This window comes from Wolffia australiana, chromosome 9 (genome assembly GCF_029677425.1).
Source record: "Wolffia australiana isolate 7733 chromosome 9, ASM2967742v1".
Classification (NCBI taxonomy): domain Eukaryota; kingdom Viridiplantae; phylum Streptophyta; class Magnoliopsida; order Alismatales; family Araceae; genus Wolffia; species Wolffia australiana.
Genome location: NC_135843.1, coordinates 12,673,064 through 12,695,518, shown reverse-complemented (window position 1 = coordinate 12,695,518; position 22,455 = coordinate 12,673,064). Strand labels below are relative to the sequence as shown.

Genomic DNA, 22,455 nt, shown 5'->3' with positions numbered 1-22,455 from the left:
GTCCTCTGGGATACATCAGTTTTCTCCCACACCCACAAAGTTTATCTCCCTCAATAAACTGCACAGATTGTTTTGTGCACACTTGACATGCCAATTCAAAAATAACAGGAAATAAACTCATAAATAATGCTGAAGATGCCTGTGTAGAATTATTATGTGCTACCGGAATTTTTGTTTTCTATCATAGCTTATTTTTATTCATTCTGTTGTATAACAAGTTTAATAACAACCATGTGATCTACTTGAAACCTGGAAATGAGTGAAGAAATATTGGAGATATCTTAAAATGTATTTTTTCCATAATCCTCCTGCAGTCTTTCTGCTACATTTTTATTTAATCTTGAGCATGAGCAGATGATATCTACATTTTTGTTTTAAGTTTCAATAAATTTTATGATTAAGTTATTATTGATGTGTGCTATCATAGTTTTTATCTTTAAATAGAGTTACACATCATGGTAATGTCATCATGAATGCACAACCTTGGTGTTGGAGCTCAAAGTAGTAATCAGGCTATAAGAAATCAAAATATGTGTTATTCAATAGCATTATAAACTTCTAAAATTTGTTAATGGGGTAACCATTTCTGTGATGAGGTAGGCAGCATTTTTAAAGTCTCATTCTAGACTTTCTGACTGAGTGACAATCTTAGAGAATGTGCAGTATCCACCAAGTGTTTGATTTCTTACACTTGTACCATTTTATCTGGGGTATGAGGTTATGACTCCTAACGAATGATACAATGTGTTTTAAGAACCAACTATTGAGATTGAAGCTCCTATCCACAATATATCTGAAAATACTAAATTATAGCTCATTATTGACCAATAGGATGCACGAAAATATCATACTAGTAATAAATGAGCATGTACCCTATATTTATTTGTGAATCTAATGAATATATCTAAATCTGGAATATCACAAATATAGGATTAAATTTTTTGGTTAAGGTCAAATCTAGATAGGATCAAATCTTGTGGTGGATTAAAATTTAATCACATTAAATATATTAACATTATATCTATGGTTGGTAAATGATATAATGGTAATCTTATCTCTCTCCTTCTCGATTTTTTAAGTTTCCATATGATATTAATCATGATGATTTCATAATTCTTGCATGAAATCCTTTTATCGTATCACATAATCTATCATAATTGATCAGTCACAGAATGATCATCTCCTATTCTCATAGAAATTCTATGATCCTAATGTTGTATTCTAGATAAAACTTCTATCTCGACCTTCTGAAATTCTATTCATCTTTTATTTACGCCCGAACTATCCTCCTGATAAGATTATTGTCTTCTTAATAACATGATTGCTTTCTCATCCCACATCGATCATATATAGTCCACATTATCCTCTCTATTCTTTGATGGAGTCACATATTTCTTTCTCATGACTGATACCTAATGTTCACAACACTATTATTATCTTCCCTCCATATAATCATCATATCCTTCCATCTCCTAATTTCTCTGATGTTTCCATTATTCACCTGAAATATTATCCTTTTTTCTCTCTACTTAGGTATCATATAATCTTTCACTATTATCATAGCTATCCATATTCTTATTGCTTTAATACATTTCCGTGCACCCCCTGTATTCTCTTTTGTTCATATTCTCTTTTGTTCATTCTAGTTACGCATCGTTATCAACTTCAACCTTATTTACCAAGCCAAATATGAATTCTCTGTTATTCAGCCTTGACCCTCTGCTTTACTAATTATTGGAATTTCTCAGAGCGATTATTTTGTATTTATCGACTGATTCACTTGCATTTTTAAGAACTGGCACATCACTATGCAAAGTACAGAAAGCCCAAATGCATTGTATGAAACTTCTTTTAAAAGTACAATAGCAATCATATTCTATTTTTCCATCAGAAGCCAGAAAAGTTGATATAACTAGAGCTGGCAGAAATCTGAGTGATAATATCGATGGAGGGTAACGTCAAGACAAATTTGATATTTAATGGTGAGGTGATATATCTTTATTTTTATGGAATGGACTCATTAATTGAGTGAGATCCTCCTGCAATTTCAGTCAATTAGGATTGCAATTAAAGCTACTCAAAAGATTGGCCTTTCTCTATTAAATTCGTTTAATTATTTTCTCAGTACTGGGTCATTCATGCATCACACCAAGATTTCTTAGTTACTTGAAAGGGTAACATGGGCTAAGTTTGAACATGAAATGATGAGAAAATTCAAGTTCATAAAGTTATACCCCCTCTGACTATCAAGTCACCAAGAGTAAGACATGTCAAGGTCCAACACATGCATAATTTAAATATCTAGATCACATGTGATAAATGGAATTTCCCAATAACTACAGTGATCACCTGTCCAAAATTTGTGTCATACATGATCCCATGCGACATGATAAAACCAAACATGTGGAGATTGATCGTCACTTCATCGAGAAAAGGTCCGATCATTTCATTACAATGACATCAACACGATTTTGTGATCAAGATGGGAATAAGATATATCAATTCAGCTTGTGGGGGTGTAAAAATATGGCTTATGATTTTCATATTGCAGTCAGACTCGGAGGTCAATAAAAAATGACAAAAACCATAAAAAATATATAAAATAAAATTTAAAAAAACTCGATGATAACCTTGGGAATTTTCAACAAGCCCATTCTCTTAGTTATCCATAGAAAGGATGTTCTGCCTCTTGCTCTCCACTAATCACAAAAATAACCTTAGGAAAAACATGCTAAATAGGAATAAATTCTACTAATTATCCAAGCATAATAGAGATAGAGTAAGAGAGAGTGTGTCCCTCACCCTTCATCTCCAAATATCTTGAAAATAATTATCTGGAGGACATCAAATTAATCCATCGTGATTTAAAAGTTAAAAAACAACATACAAAAACCTAATGACATGAGATGATGACATGACCTGATGTGATCGCCTATGGATTTGGGCAAAAAATGATACCCTTAAACAAGCTGCCTAAGTACACATGATAATAGACAGAGATGCCCTCGAATTACAGAAACACATGCAGAGACAGAGATAGAGATAGAGGTATAGAGAGGTAGAGAGTCATTTACCCTTCCTCTCCAAATTCCTTGGTAAATCTCTCGTGGATGTCGAGGTCGCGTTTGCTCACCGTAGGCCTTTGCCTAGAGAGCACCTTCTCAAAATCAGATCTTGTGATTGGGGGTGGAAGGATCTGCAAGGATGGGAGAAAATAAATCAGAATCTGGGCCGAGGTATATGGCATTGTAGTTAGAGATAGAGAGAGAGAAATAAAAACAGAGGTGATTCATAGTGAGGAGTGGTATTAAGATAAAGGGATGGGAGAATATAAATCAAACTCTGGGTTGAGGTATATGGCATTGTAGTTAGAGAGATAGATAAGAGAGAGAACCAAAAATAGAGATACATAGATAAGAGAGAGATGCAAAAATAGAGATCCATAGATCAGAGAGAGATGCAAAAATAGAGATCCATAGATCAGAGAGAGATGCAAAAATAGAGATAGATAAGAGAGATGGATAGATAAGAGAGAGCTGCAAAAGTAGAGCAAGATAGATAGATAAGAGAGATATGCAAAAATAGAGATAGATAGATAGATAAGAGAGAGATGCAAAAATAGAGATAGATGGATAGATAAGAGAGAGATGCAAAAATAGAGATAGATAGATAGATAGATAGATAAGAGAGAGATGCAAAAATAGAGATAGATAGATAGATAGAGAGATGGATAGATAAGAGAGAGATACAAAAATAGAGATAGATAGATAGATAGATCGAGAGATGGATAGATAAGAGAGAGATACAAAAATAGAGAAAGATAGATAGATAAATAGATAGATAGATAGAGAGATGGATAGATAAGAGAGAGATGCAAAAATAGAGATAGAAAGATAGATAAGAGAGAGATGCAAAAATATAGATAGATAGATTGATAAGAGAGATATGCAAAAATAGAGATAGATAGATAAGAAAGAGATGGATAGAAAAGAGAGAGATGCAAAAGTAGAGATAGATAATAGAGAGATGGAAATAGAGAGATAGACATAAAGAGGGAAGGAGGAAGGGGGAGGGGGAGGGGAGTGAGAGAGATTATTACTTGGGAGGCAAGGCCCTGGGCAGCAAGATCCTGCATAGTAGTCTGGACGGCCCCGGGATGTTTTGGCCCACATGGAATCCACATTCCATTAGGGTTCTTGACGAAGAACATGGCGTCCTGGGTCTTCCTCACAGGTTCAAACAGCACATCCTTGACCTGCCCAACACCAACAGGCAGAAGTTTCACATTTTAAATGTGGGAAAACTACGGTGAACTTGTCCGCTTACTCACGCAGACAGACACGTCAGAGCCGGAGAAGCCATCAGATCTCATAGCCAAGTACTCGAAGTCGCTCTCGGCGAGATTGTGAGGTGTGTCGCCTAAGTGCACCTAGAGGTTATAGAGAAAGAAATGGGATTAAGAAAGTTGGAGCTAGAGTTTGATGATTTTTTTTTTTTGAATAATATAGAAGATCACCCAGCTTGATGACCCTCCGTACACATGGACGGGTCTAGGCCAAAAAGCCCATCCTTCCGCCCCTATCCATCCCCTCATCCAACACAAAACCAGTCTCTCAACATCATTTTTTGCCCTTTCCACCGACATTGCCGCCCCCTTGAAAACGACCTCGTTGCGGTGAGTCCATATCGCCCAAAGCACCGCGAATCTTAGCCCCCGCTCCTTGTCAGTCCCCTGCTTGCGCCGCGGCAGTGTGGCCCATAGCTGCAAGCTCGACATAACCTCTGCCAGCCCCTGGCTAGCCCACAGCGCCCGAGCAAGCTGACACTGGAAGAACAGATGCTCACACTCCTGTTCCTCTTCCGTACACACAAGGCATAGTGAGGATTCAGCAGGGAAGAACCTTCGCCGTCTCACACGGGTCATTGTCCGCTTCTTGGCTAGCAACCATACAAACACCCTAACCTTTAAGGGAATCTTTTGCCTCCAAAATGAGCGACATGCCCTTAAGATGATTGGGTCCTCATAGTGGTGTGGTCTCAAAATCTGGTAAATACCTCGGCTGGAGAACGGACCCGATGCCCATACCCACCCATCTGTCATCCCCTCCATTGGCCTCCAGTTGCTCAGAGTTTGCTGAAGGCGTAAGAAATCCTCCACCCGTTGACTAGATAAGATGGCCGCAAAAGTTGGACACCGCACTCCATCCCAACACTCTTCCACCAAGGCATGCCGGTGACGGGCAACGGAATATAGGCGAGGGAACAGATCACAGAGTCGTCCATGCGACGACCAATTGTCCGTCCAGAACCTGAAGCCGGTGCCATTCCCCAATTGAGCCCAGAAAAACTCCTTGACCACAGTCCATACCTTCCTCAGCCCTCTCCAAAAAGCCGACTCCCCTCGCTCATTACGCATCATCTTCTCCCAATCTAAATTGGATCCGTATCTGTCCCTCACCACCTCCTTAATCAAGTCATCCTCCGGTCCCACAATCCGTCTAACCCATTTCGTCAATAATGCCACATTTAGTGTATTTAGGTCAGGCACCCCAAGTCCCCCCTGTTTAGATGGCGTGCAGATGTCATTCCATGACACCAGCGCCATGACCCGTCCTTCCCCTGCATTTGCCCCCTTCCAAAAAAATCTCCGCATGATCCCGCTCAGGCGTTTCTCAACACCCATCGAGATTTTAAACACGGATATATAAAAAGTTAGAATTGCTGACAATACCGATCGTAACAGCACTAGTCTCCCCCCTCGCGACAAGACTCTTTGCTTCCACCCCTCCAAACGTCTCTCCATCTTCTATACCACTGGTTGCCAGTCTGCTTGTTGTAGGCTATCAACCGACAGGGGTAGCCCCAGGTATCTCATAGGCAGTGAACCCACTGGCGTCTCAAGCGCACTGGCACACTGGGTCTCCTCCATCGAGAGGCCGAAACTCACAAATTCCGATTTTCCTATGTTGATGTGCAGTCCCGAACACTCTGTGAACACCCGCAAGACTGCCGCCAAATTCTTCGCCTCCTCTACCGATCCCTCGATGAAGAACAGTGTATCATCGGCATATTGTAGCAGAGGGATGTCCAATGGCTGGCTCGGCGTCTGAAAACCTTTAATACAACCCCTTCCACATACCAAAGAAGTACTTATGGCTAGTACATCAGCTGCCAGAACAAAAAGCATCGGCGCTAGTGGACACCCTTGTCTGAGCCCTCTCTGCGGTCTGATCCACCCCCCTTCTGGGCGTCCATTTACCAACACGGCAAACGACTGAGACGTCACGCATCGCTTCACCCATTTGATCCATTCCTCCGGGAAACCCCTCCTTCGTAACGCTGCCCATAGGAACCGCCAATCCAAAGAATCATATGCAATCGCAAAATCTACCTTCCACATGAACCCTTTAGTTCCATTCTTCTTCCACGAAGCAATAATCTCCCGTGCCAGGACTGCACAATCAGCCAGCTGTCTCCCCGGAACAAAAGCAGACTGAAACGGCCCAACCAAGTCCCCAAGTACCCCTTGTAATCGATTAGCCAGTACCTTTGCCACAATAAGATATATAGAGTTGGATAACGATATGGGCCGGTAGTCGCCTACATTCTCGGCTCCTTGCCGCTTCGGTAGTAAGAATAAGAAGGATTTGTTTATCCTTTCCATATTAGCTTGAGGGTTCCTGAGCTCCCCCAATGTGGTGAACACATCATCTTTAACCTCACTCCAAAACTCCTTGTAGAAAAACACCGGTATGCCGTCCGGTCCTGGGGCGCCTTCGCCATTCAGCCCTGCCATAGCTGCCTGAACCTCCTCCATATCAAAAGGCCGCACTAGACCATCTCTCTGCCCTTGTGTTAACTAAGACGCCCCTTGTCCCGTCCACAGCCAACTGTTCCAACCCCCCTGCCGTGACATCGATCTAAAGTGCTCCACCATTGCTCGACCCATTGCCTGTGTCCCTGTAACCCTTTGCGATCTAACCTGCACTGATAATATCTGATTCACTCTTCTTCGCCCATTTGCTGCAAGGTGGAAAAACCTCATGTTTGCATCCCCCTCCTTTAGACATAGCTGCCGGGATCTTTGTCTCCAATCCATTTCCACCTTCCTATCCTCCTCTGCCACCACACATCTCCACTTCTTTCGCTCCTGAATCTCCACATCCATTAATGTCCGACCGTCCTCCAACTCATCTAGTTCTCTAATTCTTGTGAGGGCCTCGACTCTCACTTTACATCTCGCCTCCCTTATCCTCCTTCTGTAGCTTTTCAAGTGATCTCTAAGCCCATCAATGCGAGATGCCAATCTGCTCGCCCCTGGCTCCTGCTCCGAATGTGTCCGCCATATGTCCTTTACCTCCTCTTTGAAACCCCCTTCTCGTAACCATGACTTGTCAAATTTAAAGTATGTGGTCCGCCCATGGCCCTCATGGGACTGCCACATGATCGGTGTATGGTCCGATATAGACCTATGCAGGGCTCTTACATCTACCCCCCGGAACCTCTCCATCAACTCCACTGAGCATAAGAACCTATCCAGCTGGGACTTATACGTTACTCTCCCCGAACTCCTCCATGTGAAACAACAGTCACTTGGCCCCATCTCCTGCAGCCCTGCTTCCGCCAAAAACGCCCAGAACTCCTCCGACCTTTGGTCTCGCCCCCCCCTCCATTAGGCCTATCATCTGCCCTCAAGGTCACATTAAAATCCCCCCCGATCAACAATGGCATCCCTCGAAATTTTTCCACAAGTTCCGCCAGCTCCAACCAAAGCCCCTCCCTCAGACTGACGTTCACAGGTCCATACATTGAAGCTATAACCATCTCCAAACCATCATTTCGTGTCAACCTTACTGCCGCCGTGAATTAGCCATGCCATGCCTCCTCCTTTAAGACCGCCTCGTTCCAAGCAACCAGCACCCCCCCCTGATCGCCTGATTGCATTTACCGACAAGAACCCCTCCAGCAGACTTCCTCCAACCCCACGCCAGTCCCTGCTCCACACTCCAGCATCGTCTCCTGCAAGCACACCACTGTGGCACCCCACTCCCTTAAGTATTTCCCCACAATCCCTCTCCTCTTGGCATCCCGGCGCCCCCGCACATTCCATGATATGCATTTCATGGGGACCGACACAGACCCCTTCCGTCCTTTTGAGTCTCCACGAAGCCTCCGAGCACACCCACAATTCTGTCTCGTGTTGCATTGTCGACCTTGGTCACCACCGCCTCCCTCTCCGGCTCGAGTGTCTCCTCTATCACACTCTCCTCCATTGCCCTGCTTCTCAATTTATTTGCTTTCCTCTCCATCTTGTCTCGCCTCGTCTTTCCCACTCTTACTGCCATCCATTATCGGGGAAACTGCATCCTCCCACCTTTCCCAACCTCCAGCCATATCTTCTCTCCGTCGACGTTCTTGATAAAAATTTGCTGCCGCTCATAACCAATGCTCCGACCCAGTAAATCACCCCTTAATAGCCGTCTCCCTCTGGGCAATCGCATTATGCCCTTTCTCCTAGCCCCTTTCTGGTCACTCGCTCCCGAACTCTGGATCTCCATCCTGCCATCACTTGCATTATCACTTACATTCACATCCTCCGATACTTGCGAGCTCTCCGCTACATTATTCCCCGCTACCTTCCTGCTTCCTGCCTCCCTCTCTTCCACCTCCCCTTCCCCATCCTTTACATCCGTCACCATCTCCCCTTCCCTTTTAGACAGCCTCTTTCGCCTCTTGCCACCGGCCGCCCCATTCCCAGAATCCTGACCTCCCATATCAGGTGGGGCTGGTGGTTGATGCTCCAGTACTCTAACATTATATGTGCCGTTTCGAGTTTGATGATGAATTCACAAATCATCGTCATCATCTTGGATGCTGAAACCTACTTAGAACCATGAAGGGCTTGGAAGAGAAAATGTACCTTCACCAGAATCTCTCTCTTTTTTTAAAAAAAGAAAAAAGAACCATGAGGGGCTTGGAAGAGAAAAGGTACCTTGAACATGTGCTGCCTAGCCTTTAAGTCAGGAAGGGGAATATAGATTCTTTTGTCAAAACGCCGTCGAATGGCCTGCCAGATGGGATGACTTAGCAACTTATTCTAGACGGAAACAAAAACTATGTTTGCTAGTGAAAGATTAAAGCTTGATGGGAGTCCAGGAAATAGGGTGGGCAGACAACAACTAATTCATCACTGCCATCTGATTTTGATATGATAGGAATGCTGATATGATGATAATCCCAAGAAAATGAGATAATGATTAGATAATGACAAGTTTATCATCTGATGACTCAGTACCATGTAGGCTATGATGATTCATCAACATCATCATTATCGCCCCCTGGACGCAGAACCCAACCAGGAAGTGCATCTTCGTAGGGTTTTGTGACAGCTCGAAGGGTTTTTGACTAAGAGGTTTGTTCAGAGCAAAATATTGTTTTTTCTGTGGATTACCTATCAAGAAACAGTGTATTATGCTTGAAAATTCCGTGGATTACGTTTTTGTGTCCTAATTTTCTGTACCTGATCGAATATGTTCCAACCTGAGGATGGCTAAGAGGCTGTGTTTCAACGGGAAAAGCGATCTTAAGCTCGAAAAAAATCCATAAAATTCATCTTCTAAGGCTATCTGCTATAGGTCATATTTAGAATCAGAGCCAAAAAAATATTACATAGAAAACCTGCCAGAGAGCTAACTTAGAAACTCATATAGCGGGAACAAACATTCTGATTTTCCAATTTGACTTACAAGCTTTATGAAAAAATCCAAGAAACACATCATCTTGGGCAGCATTTATACTTCGACTAAGAAAGTATTTTAAGATATAAGGTTTTTGATGAGAGATAAAGATCCATTCAAAATCAAGGAAATGCATCATCTCGGGCAAAATATAAGATTTTATTGAGAAAATACAGTTAGAGGATAACAAAAAATTATGCTTTTCTGATGAGAGATCCATGTTTCATCCAATATCCAAGAATAAATTATTTTGGACAGCATTTATGATTTCTATTAAGAACATAATTATAAAGGGAACCAAACAACAAGTTTTTAATGAGAGATCTCAGCTTCATTCAAAATCAAAGAAATGCATTATCTTAGGTTACATATGATTTTGATAAATAGCTTTTGAGGAAATAAAAAATTATACAATTCTGATAATTCATCCAAGCTTCAGTCGCAATCGAAGACACATAAACGTGAGAAAAAAATACGATTTTTCAAAAGAAATTTTTTTTCCTGGCAAACCTGATCAAGAGAATAGGGCGTGTTTGTAGCAGCAAGCACAAGAACCTTTTGCTCATTGTTACCCACGCCCTGAAAAAAAACCAACAAGAATATTCAGCCTTGATGGCAGAACAATATAAAACGTCAAGAACACAAGTTTTACAGTCTATCTGCGATATGATATTGTCAAATAACATGTTTAAGTCAATAAAAGACTTGAGATTGCCAACAAAGTCAATGGAGTCAATAGAACCTAAGAAAAGTCAACTACATTGGGTACTAGTTGCGCTGAAAATATGACCTACCTGCATTTGCACGAGTAATTCTGTCTTGATCCGTCTAGAAGCTTCACTCTCATTGCCCTCACCGCGTTGACCACACAGTGAGTCTATTTCGTCAATAAAAATGATGGAGGGGGCGTTCTCTCTAGCCATCTCAAACAGGTTGGCGACCAGTTTCTCACTTTCTCCCATCCATTTAGAGACCAGATCTGATGAAGAAATACTGCATAGATCATCAGTGTCTGATTAATTTAAAATTAATAACCAGACATAACCAGACACAAAAAATGAAAACAATTCCTTCACAGGGGTTGGTGGACAATAACGTATTCAGCATCATCATAGTCTTCGATTTTTGTAAGGGACAAACAACGATGAATTGACAGTAACAACGAGACAATGGTTTGAATTAAAGGTGATGATTCATCATCATCATCATCTGTTTGTGGCACGCAATTAATGATGAGTAAAGAAATAGATGACAAGGCAATGACAAGGATATGACATGACCATTATATGACTGATAATTATACTGAGCAGATGATGTGAAAATTATATGATTGACAATTAGTCATCCTCATTTGATTCTTTTATATTGACGATTGCATTGAAAATTATATGATTATATGAGATGAATGATGAGATGATGAGGGAATGATAATGATGCGATTATGATTTGTCATCCTCCATTAAAGATTATGATTTGGCATTGTCATCACTAGGACGAGATGTACCCCACAGAGCACAGCCATGAATTTAGAATAGTGCCTTCACATATCATGTCATCTGACTATTTAATCTTTTCAAGTGAATTACCATGCATAAAATTGGAATGGGTGGAGGAGACTGCTAGAATAGAGCTCCACTTCAGAGAAAGCGTCACTTTTAGGGTTAGGGTAAAAACAGAAAAAACCCAGATATTCAGTCATTAACCGAGCAGGTATGTAACCAGCGTACAAGAAGTTGGGACAGGCCAAACATTAAGAAGTTATACTGGATCAGAATATCCTGGGTCTGCTACTTATAAGTTTTGGCCCACTAACAAAGAAGGACAGGACACGGCATAACAGCCCCCCCCCCAACACAAGCTGGGTGTGGATATTACCGATGCCCAGCCTGGACATCAATGTCTGGAACCGGTAATGTAGCAGTCCTTTAAAGAAGATGACAGCCTTTTGTTCAGAAGAAAAAACAAAAACAGGACAGATAATTCCACAATGAATATTTTCAACAATGCAATTATGATTCATTCCTGTGTGATTCATCTGATCATGCTGAACTGGATTTCTGGCCATGGCAATGGCCGATTGATTATCACAATATAATGTGATACCATAACCCTTGTGCAGCTGAAGTTCCTATAGCAAATGTTTGAGCCACCTACATTCAGAGATGTGATACTTCAGTGCCCGGATTTCAGCCTTTGTATTAGAGAGGCCCAACTCCTCCTTTCTGCTTCTCCTGTCGACAAGACTGCCACCAAGGAATGTGCAGTATCATGATGTAGATGTTTGGTCCACCAGCAACCAAGCCCAATCAGAATCTGCTTAGGCCTCTAAGACAGGCCTCCCTTCCATATGAAGAGAAGACACCTGGCTCAATGGTGTACTTGAAAAATGACAAGATTCTATACACCTGACAATGAAATCTATGGGGTGTACTCCTAAAAATTGACTGAGAAGACTGATGGCAAAGGAGATATACGGGCTTGTATGGTTGAGATATAAACGCATCCCGATTAACCTCTCATATAAGGTCCTGTCAATGGCAACCCTGTTGTCACCGATGCCAATCTTTAAACTGGCGTCAAATAGAGTAGTAGCCAGTCCGCAGCCAAGCATACCAGTTTCCTGATGCGTCAAAACTATATTTGCAATACGCCACCCTTCTGGCAGTAGGCCACCCTAAGTCGTTGGCCATTGACACCAGTGTTTGCTGTCACAGTTTCATCCTCTTGATGATGGGCACCCTCGGTTGCCGCTGAGGATCTCCATCTGCCTTGGGCATTTCTGTTTTGACTGCCTTACCTTCAGGGTGATAAGACTCCTGAATTAACTGGAAAATTTGCAATGCTAGCCATGAAAACTCCACACGAGATTTTTCACAATTCCATCTCACACTGCTGTAGTAGCGCATGTGCAACATCTCTTCTCTTTTTTGCCCTTTGATGTCTTTGGAATATTCTTATCACAGGGTTAATAAGTTCACCCATGGCTAGCTCAACCACCTCATCAGGTGTAAGTACTATGTCCCCTTCTGTTGCATCGATTCTTGAACATTCACCATCAGTCTATTCTCCATGGGCCTACACATCAGACATTTCCACATCACCTTATAGAAGGAAGTGAAATTCCATATCATTAACCAGCAACTCAATCAATCTTTGGTGTAACAAAATTGAAGAACATTTCTATCTCATTAACTGAGACATCAGCTAAGAAAAAACATTTAGAAGTTGAAGGATCATAACTCCGATTTCATTTTTGATTAACCTAATACCCAACAAAGATACAACGAAGAGCTGTAGGATCTTGATAAGATCCCAGCTGGGATCGTATCAAGGGGTTGACCCTGGCGGAGTGGATGACGCCAAGGGGATGAGAAAGGCGGTGAAGAGGCAGAGTGGGCGTCGCCAGGGAGATGTAGCTCGACAGAGTGGACGTCGTCAAGAAAGAGAGAGACTACCAAAGGGAAATACTACTTAGCAACTCATGTCCTGCTCTCCAACGAGGAGGGCTACATATTTAAAGGCATATGAAAAGGAAATGCAAAAGACAAAAATGCCCCTAGCAGGCTTACTAGACGGAGCAGATCGTAACAGATCTAACTTCCCAGATTCTTGTTGTACAAAAACAGTACAAACAATGATCCGCGCAGCGAATCCCAAAAAACGTTTAATGCAGGGAAATGACGAACTAAAGAGGTTAATGGGGCTTTCATACCCGATGATTTTCAAGGGAATTCAATTCAACAGGAGTGCTGCAGTCATCACAGCCTCATTTGTTAACACCTTTTCAACAAAAAAGAGTCATCGTTATCAAGGATGAAGCGCCATGCAGTATCACATACAAGTTTAGAAATGGTATAAGGTGCACTTGCAGTCCTTGCAAATGTAGAACTCCCTTGAAACCAGATTTCTCTAGTTGGAAATCACCCACTCCTTATCCCGAAAGAGTTCTTCCACCAGCAGTTTGAACTATGTGAGGCCCCTTGGTGACTGAATACCTAAGGAAAAATTCCCTTTTTAGGAACAATATGACCAGTCTTCCCTGAATCCTCAATCTACTTAACTATAGGAGAATCAGACACAAATTCTTGCTTGCCTGATTGAACCAGAGAGGTGGAGCTGAGTCAAGCCTGGACTTGGTTGACACAATCTGTCTAGGCATCTACTGATTCCTGAGCCTGTGAGATTGTAACATACGCTTTCTTTCTCACATTCTGTTTCTTCCAGATCAACTTCCGGTATCTCCTTCATATGGCACTGTCTCCTGCAATACGCACAGAATAAGGCATGTTTATTCTCGTCTCCTTGTGTTGCCCTTGACCTTGACCCAATTGTGCAAAGCCAATTAGGGTAGACTGACCTTGACCCTGATTAGGCCCTTGGTAATTTGACCAGGTGTCAGCTGAGGCTGGTCAAGAATCAGTCCACTTGATGGCAAATGCAGTGGAATTGTTGGACGGAGACTTAGGCACCAGATTGAGTTGACTCTCTTCTTTCCTCATACGTCCTACGACTTCCTCAAGCTCAGGAATGAACTCCCTCTGAAGGACCTGGCTCCTTAGAGATCCATATGCTGGATGAAGACCCCTGAGGAATTTAAATATGCACTGTTTCAGAATCTACTGGAGCTCAAAATCCTGGGGATTTTGAGTAGGCCATAGGTTACCAATTTCCCTCCTGATAGCCTTCAAATTGGATGCATATGTCATAATGCTGTCACTTAGCGTGCCTAAAAAGCGTGGGCTTTTTGTTCATAAATATACCAATCGTGGTTCTGCTTCTCGCAATATTTCTGAATATCGTCCCACAACTCTTCACATCATCCATATGGATGAAGTCCCTTCTCATTTGATGCACTAATGCTTCTTCTGGTTTCCAAAACCTGTAACATGGATCATTAGGAGCCAAAGGAGGATCTGTTAGATGGTGGCCCAACTGTCTGCCGTCCAAGGAAAGTTGGGCATGCTTGGACCACTTGAGCATCTTCAACCTGTCAAATTTGACCTGAATATTGGGAAACAGCTGATCGACGCCTCTGATCCTTTGCTGTCTCCCTGCACCCCTGGCTGCAGAGCATTGTCATTGGCTCTTTTGGATTAACGCTAATAACTAAGGAAGGGATTATGACAGAGGATAAATTGTAGGAAACAAGAAGAATGGAGTTATTTGAAAGAAACAATGATCATTGCAGAGAAACGAGAAAACCAGCATGTGGCCTTCAGCCAATCAACACTGAGGTGTCCTGCTCTGATACCATATTACACAGAATCAAGCTCCACTCTAAACAGAGCGGCACTTTTATTGTTAGGTCAAAGACAGAAGAAAATCGCATCTTCAGTCATTAACCGAGCGGGTATTTAACCAGCATACAAGAGGGTGGAACATGCCCAACAATAAGAAGTTGGGCTGGCGCTGACTTACTGAAAGGAACAGTATAAGTGGTGTGGGTGGGCCACTTATAACTTGTTGCCCACTTACAAAGGACAGGATGCGGCCTAACAGAGATCTTTAGAGATATTAATGTAATGAAGTTTAGTTTTAACAATATTTCATTCTTTCTCGGATATACAAACTAGCATTCTAATGCAAATTGTGCTGCAACACCAGGAAATTGTTATCAGAAGTATCTCCACAACGCAGATAATATACAACAACAAATATTTGTGTATTAAATTAAATATTTGAAATAAACTTTCCAAAACAATGTTTAACATGGCCAAGCCTTGATGGTTCAAGCCCTAAACCATAAATATACCTGAAGAAGGTCGACTCAGCCTCAGTAGCCACAGCTTTGGCCAAATATGACTTTCCGGTTCCCGGTGGCCCATACAAAAGAAAAGCTCTCCAAGGTCGTCGCTTGCCTGTGCAAAATCAGAATAGAGAAACTAGATCACAAAACAATTGTAACGTTGATGCTAACGGGAAAGCACTTAAAGATAATTTAGGGAAAAACATATTTTTCAAGAACGGTCGGGCAATCTTTTTCAAATAAAGCGAAAAAGACTCTCCACGGTCGCCTCTCGACTAGGAATAACCGTAAAAGAGCGACCAGATCACAAAAAAATACTGTAATATGAATGAAAAGTGGAACTCATGAACTTGGAGAGTCAAAACTTATAATATGAACCAAAACTTATATAAGTATAGTTTTGAAAAAAAACACATCTTTCTATGAATGTTCAACCATTTTATTTTTGAAGAAAAAAGAAAAAATTTCTCCAAGGTTGTCGCTTGTCTATGAAAAACCATAAAAGAGAAACCAAATAAGAGACCCTGCAATATTGAGAAGACTAGACCTCGCTAAAGTAATAGACAAAACAGATGATTCTTATGAACATTCAACCACTTCTTTTTCTTAAAATAACAAATATATAATGTGTTTTGAAACGTAAATAATTAAAAAAACTTGACTTGCAGAAAGCACGGAGAAGTAAGAAAGACAGTCCAATAGAGAAAATTGTCAAGAAAAAAGAGACAAACCAGTGAAGAACTGAGGAAACTTGACGGGCAGAATCACAGCCTCCTGAAGAGCCTGTTTCGCGCTCTCCAATCCCGCTACGTCCTCCCACTTCACGTTTGGCTTCTCCCTGATGATCGCGGAATTCAGACCAGCTCGAAGTTTGGCCTGCTCCGGATCCTCCCCGCCGCCATCGTCCCCTTCCTTCGGCTTCGTCTTCGGCCGCGTGGCGATGGCGGCGCCACCATTCGACGTAGGTCCCGGGCCCCCCTCGTCAAGAACACCTCGGATCTCCTCAGCCCGTCGAAGATATTCAGTGAATTTCAACGTGATCGCCTCCTTGATCTTAGGATTCTTCTCGTACTTGAGGTGTGTGCGAAAGTACTCCAGCGCGTTCATGTACAGGGGAAACGCCTTCGCGTAGTTCCCGGCATTGTCTGCTTGCACCGCCTGCCTCACGTACTCGATCGCCTGCTCCTTGAAATTGCTGTACATCTTTCTCCGAAGAATCGATCGTCGCAATCAAGCATCAGATCTGTGAAATCGAGGGAAGAATCGATCGTATCAACCACGCATCACATCTGCGAAATCGGAGAGATTGAAGAGGGAAGAATTGATCGTATCAACCACGCATCAGATCTGCGAAATCGGAGAGATTGGAGAGGAAACTAGCAGCTTGATCGCTAATCCCAGCAGCGACTAGGGCTCGTCCGAGGGAAAGACGAAGTTTGAATTTCAACCAATGAGAAAGAACAGAATTTATTGTTAGAGACGATCGGGTATTTATACCCGCAGAAAATGAAAATTGTCTATTCTTAGGGGGAGTAAAGTTCTAAAATCCCTCACGCCATATTGTGAAATATTTTTATATAAATTTTAAATAAATCTTGCATTGACATAGTCTTCTAAAGTTGGCAACCTAGAGATTAATCACATCAAATATCTGAACAAAACTTCTAACTTGTGTAATTTAATATTTTTTGCAGTTTTAAGCACGGTGATTGGCATCACTGTTGGTGAAATCCTCATCTCTCGTCCTAGTCGTTGCCTGTCGTCATCATCATCGTCTGAGAAGATGAGAGACAATGATGAAATCATCATCATAATTGTTATTATATGATGCTGGATGGCAATGACAATGACAATCTAGTCACTATCACTCAAGCAACAGACAATCACAGGTTTTTGGCTGATGATAATGTTTTTTTGTCATAGTCAATCAACAAAGGCTTCAAGAATACATAACACTTTGTGAGAAAATTCAAATCCATAAAAGTGAAATGGAAACTAATGAGAAATTTTACTGTGGTAAAAGAATAGGGTTATGCACAACTAGGGTTGGAGATCTGGTTGGGTCAGCGGTCCGGCTCAACATTTAATCGACTTGAACATCAACATAGTCCTCTAATTAGTTGTCCCAAGGATTGGATTGTGTATTTGGGTTGGCCTACCTAACACCCAGTCTCCATCTAGATATCTTGATGGGTCTAATACAACTAACTGAAATCATTCTTCTATATATATATACTATATTGCAAATTGATTTATGTTGCCAAGTTGGATCTAGAAACCTGATCTGACCTGCTGACCACTGTGGCCCAAGTGAATAGTTACTAGAAAATTGCTTAACTCAACCATACACTCAAACCAGGAAACATGGCACTCCACTTTTCCTCTTGGTTAGGTCAAGTTAGACTACATCTACTCTTGCCATAGACATCCCTTGTCCTTGGGATGGTGTATGTAGTCCAAAGCATGTGATACTGCTAGGGGCTCTAGAGGAAAAATGTTATGACTCCTTCCCCCATGTCCCTATTGTGGCAAATCCATTCACCCTCCTGATAAGTGTTAGAAGCACTTCTGTAAGCCAGAATGGGCTCAAATGGTTGTATTCGATGCCCCTACTATAGAACCTTTGGTCCCCTCTTCGATATCTTCAGCATTGTCTTTGATAGTTCGGGTGAACCTTACAACAATGGAGTATGAAGTATGGAAGCAGTCTACAGTGGCTCCATCCTATGCATCCTTTTCAACTAGCATTATACATCCCACTAGATTAATCATGATTTTTCTATGTTTACTTGCACTAAATGATTTTACATGCATGTTATCAAGCTTAAATTATTAAATCTATTTTCAAGAAGCTATTCTTGTTTTTTTGATTTTTTGGGTATTTTATGGATTTTTACGACATCATAGTCATGATGAAAATAATTTATAAACTGAAGTATATTTTTTCAGAATTCCTTGACATTAAATTCAAAGAGATATGATTTTTAAAGTCAAATTATGTATTCATAATATTTTTATGAATTAAAAAATATTTTTTGGAGTAAATTATAGCAGTTTATGATTTTCCAAAATTTCCTAAATTTTTGTGCCATGCTGGCAATCTGAAGAGAGAGAGAGAGTTAGAGGGTTGAGAATGATTCAACTTCAAATTGTAATATCCAACAATATAGAACGTGTTATGAACTGAAAGTTTGAGTGTAACTTCTTCTTCCCATTCGCTTGTTATCCGTACACTTAGATATATGAATAGATCCCTTTAAAAGTGTTGGAATCATCTTGGAATTGCTCCTACTTTAATAGGCCGAGTGAACAAAAGTGATTTCAAGATCCAAGTAGTTGTCTTAGTGTTGATGGTCGATTGAAGGTAGAGAGTTAAAGAGAAGTGCCTTGATCCTCCACTGTCTCAAATTGCCTTGATCTTTGCATAATATAAGGATCCACTGTGATTCTTCTTATCAACATCATCCCTTCATTCATATCTGTCTATTTGCTTCCACCCATTGACATTCAGCTACATCCATCCATTTATTAATTATTCATATCTTATCTTTCCCAACTATATATGTATTGATTATCACATGTAGATTTATCTTTGCTTGTGATCCTTCTCAACTATCTGCATTTCTTATTTTATAAATATTTTACTTGTTGAACCTTTAGTCCAAGTGGGTGATTGATGGATATTATGTGGCCTTTAAGACAATCGTGCCACCATGTCTTATTTAAGTTCACTGAATGAAATATTTCTTCATTAGTATTGTGTGTTAACTTGGAGACGGTAAGAAATACTCAAAAATAATTGAGTGGTAAAGATGGGAGTTTGCCCTCTGTATAGGAGGAGATTGAGTCAACAAAGACGATGTAGATACATCCTAGATAAGGTAGTGATGGTATTGGAGAAGATGTTCTCGAATGATCCCCATTACACATCAATACTAATTGAATGACATATTAGGGTTTCAAGATTAACCATACCCTAAGTCATACAGGAGTTGCACACATGAAGGATTATAAGTGTATGGTAACTAATGACATACTAGGTTTGATAAGTGAGTTCAAAGACTATATCTTCTAGAGCATGAGGTGTAGCTTAGCGTATCAATTGGGTTAAATCAATCCTTGATTAATTAATTTATATGTTGATATAGTTAATTAATTAGGTTGCCCAAATAATGTTATTGGGCCTTAAATTTATTAATTAGAATGATATATGGGCCTAGAGGCTCGCACACATAAGACTAAAAGGATGTTGGAAGATATACTTTATTTTGAGGGTTTTTATGAAAAATTCTTAATGAGTATAAATAAGGGTGTATTTTAGGTGCCCAAGCTAGCCAGATTAGCCCCCCCCCCCCCAAATTTTATTTCTCCACATTATCCACTCGTTCAAAAAGTCCTTGATGGTGAGAATATTTTCTAGATCTTCAAGAAGAAGTAGTGAAGAAGTGGTGAAGAAGGAGAGGATATCCAGCAACGTTCTAGTCACATGGATATAGCTGGAGGCCAAGCAATTGATCGGCTTGGAGAAACACTGCTAAGAAGCAAGTCAAGGTTTGAAAGAGTTACCCGAAAGGTACTGAATAAAATACATGTTTTAGAGATCATTTATGAAATGATATCATGCTTCCACTGCTTGAATTTTGTTTCACGCATCAAAACCTTAGCCCCACAACTCAACATCAGGTAAGTTCCTCAAATGGAGTCATCTCAAATTCGTTTACTTTGTCATGCTCCCTATGGGAGAAAGCAAAGTACTCTTGCTTGGTTTTAAGTTTAGTCTTCTCACCGCCTTTGAATTCACATGAAACATTCCAAATCCTACATGGATACCTCAAACACTATGATAATTCTCTTACTATATGTTTTTGTTATCATGGTCATTGATAGTGATGAGGAACACATCTTTTCTACCAAGGCCTATCTTAAAAAACATTTTGTGATATGCAATTTGGGGACATCACATTACTTCCTTGGATAGAGTTTCTTATCATCTAGGCAAGCTAGTTATGTCCTAGTGAAAATAAGCCCTTGATCTCATCGAGGAAATGGGATCCTAAGCTACAAAGCTTACCCATCCCTAGTGGAAGCCAGCCTAAATTTTTGCATGATGATTCACCAATCCTAGAGGATGTCATTCATGATTCATAGTTATTGGGGAAACTGATATATCTTACCATTAATCATCTTGATGTTGTGCATGTTGGGTTCTACAGGCCTTAATTTAGAAGAACAACTCAAAAAGATATGCAATGGAAGACTTAAACGAATGATAAAGACATCAACATAATCATTAAACAAATTGCCTATGCAGGTATTGCATTTGTGATTTATTAGATCCTCAAATGAGAAATGTGGAGTTGTACATGTGTGCAGCCTCTAGAAGTATCCACGTGATCCTCAACACGTCGAATCTCCTCCTTCATGTTGACGAACTTCGTTTAACCTACGTTACCTTCATTACGTCGTCCCAATCACATCGAGAATGAAGAGGAGCCATGGGGAGAAGGGAGAAGAAGGAAAAGGCTCATGAACAATTCTGGTATGAGTGAATTTAGTTTAAGGTCGTCCTCTATTTACACAATGAGTATTTTTCATAAAACTCCCAAAACTCAAGTATATATTCTGACATCCAAAGACCATTTGCGCGTGATCTTGTAGGATCGTGTGTTAGTCTAGTTAACGACTCCAATGTCTCAATAACCTTTCTTGGCCTTCCACATTTATCAACTATATCGTCATATAAATTAATTAATGTTAGATCAATGTAACCCAATCGATAGGTTGAGTCTCCAACACGTGGGTTGCCAAGCTTCACCTCGTGCTCTTGAAGATACAAAGGAGTATGTATCAACTCACTCATGGAATCTGTTCATTATCAATTATCATGTACTTATAGGCCCTCATCTAACTGATTGTTCAAGTTAGTACTGATGCATTCGGAAATCATCGGATAACTCTTGTTTGAGATTTCACCGCCTTGGCCAAGGACTTCATTGCATCATCTTCCTTGAACTATATCCTCTTATATCGAGGATGGATGATCCCATCTTAACCACTCAATCGTCTTTTTAAAATTCTTGATGCACCCAAACTATGACTATTTAGAGTCTCATGATTAGAGACTTCTAAGTCATAGTCAAAGTACAACCGTCTGTCCACAAGATGTGTTTGGTGTCTCAGGTCTAAGGAAAACTTACACAACCATGACGTGAATCAACTTGACTGATAGTTAGGTATAATACTATTCATGGATTCATACAGATCAATTTAGTGAACTCTTTCTACTAAAGAGCGCCCACTATCTCTCCTTAGTGTCTCCACACTAATGGATACGGTAATGGCCATACTAATCATATGAGTGAGGCTAGATAGTGCTATTATATCCACATACTTTGATGACCTTCTCGAGTATCCTTTGAAAAGGAATATGTAGAACACATGCTTAAAGACTACTGATCTGAGCATTACAATCTCATCAAAATTCATTAAGTGTGATCATGTATTCATCGACTTCATTGTAAGCATCACACGTGCAATATAATGAATATGTTTTATTAATGAACATTTTACAATATATGGAATATATGGCATGTCGTCACATATATTTCCATCAGAGCACACTATTATTGTGATGGGGCCATTTGTATAGGCTCCTCACTAGTTCTGTTGGGAGTGAGCACTCCGAGTCTGTAGCCTTATATGAAATGAGCTCCATCCAAGGGATTTCTCTATAGATGCGATGATCTTCTACACACCAAATCATACTCTGATGCTAATTATGTTGGAGACAAGGGGGACCCAAAAATTGACCACTAGCGACTTTACTTAAATTTAGGGCTATTGGGTCACTTCAAAATCTATGTTTATTTTCACTAAAGTGAGTATATATGTTTGTGATCAAACATAACTTATTAAATCTATTTTTAGAATTACATTATGATTTTATAGATTTTTGGATATTTTTAAAAAATC

General features: G+C 40.6%; 1 protein-coding gene across 5 annotated transcripts; it reads right to left on the bottom strand.

Annotated features, from left to right (window-relative positions):
• Positions 1-2,820: 2,820 nt before the first annotated feature.
• Positions 2,821-16,959, bottom strand: LOC144707715 (protein SUPPRESSOR OF K(+) TRANSPORT GROWTH DEFECT 1). 5 transcript variants are annotated; one of them, XM_078580939.1, is made up of 9 exons: positions 16,819-16,959; positions 16,215-16,726; positions 15,490-15,595; positions 10,532-10,730; positions 10,248-10,316; positions 8,993-9,067; positions 4,331-4,429; positions 4,100-4,255; positions 2,821-3,196 (listed from the first exon to the last, which is right to left on the bottom strand). In XM_078580939.1, the coding sequence occupies exons 2-9, from the start codon at positions 16,684-16,686 to the stop codon at positions 3,071-3,073; spliced, it is 1,302 nt and encodes a 433-aa protein (XP_078437065.1). In that variant the 5' UTR covers positions 16,687-16,726; positions 16,819-16,959; the 3' UTR covers positions 2,821-3,070. The 5 variants fall into 5 exon arrangements, with proteins under 5 accessions (XP_078437065.1, XP_078437066.1, XP_078437064.1 ...); XM_078580940.1 differs by having other exon boundaries at positions 16,822-16,936; XM_078580938.1 differs by having other exon boundaries at positions 16,215-16,930.
• Positions 16,960-22,455: the final 5,496 nt, after the last annotated feature.

What these genes read in the sequence shown, in the direction of transcription:
- LOC144707715 (XM_078580939.1), bottom strand. Translation starts at nt 16,686, where the DNA reads ATGTACAGCAATTTCAAGGAGCAGGCGATCGAGTACGTGAGGCAGGCG. An exon ending in GCTGAGTCGACCTTCTTCAG is followed by an intron (nt 10,731 to 15,489) that starts GTATATTTATGG and finishes TGATCTATGCAG; the next exon opens with TATTTCTTCATCAGATCTGG. An exon ending in GCTCTGACGTGTCTGTCTGC is followed by an intron (nt 4,256 to 4,330) that starts GTGAGTAAGCGG and finishes GGTGTTGGGCAG; the next exon opens with GTCAAGGATGTGCTGTTTGA.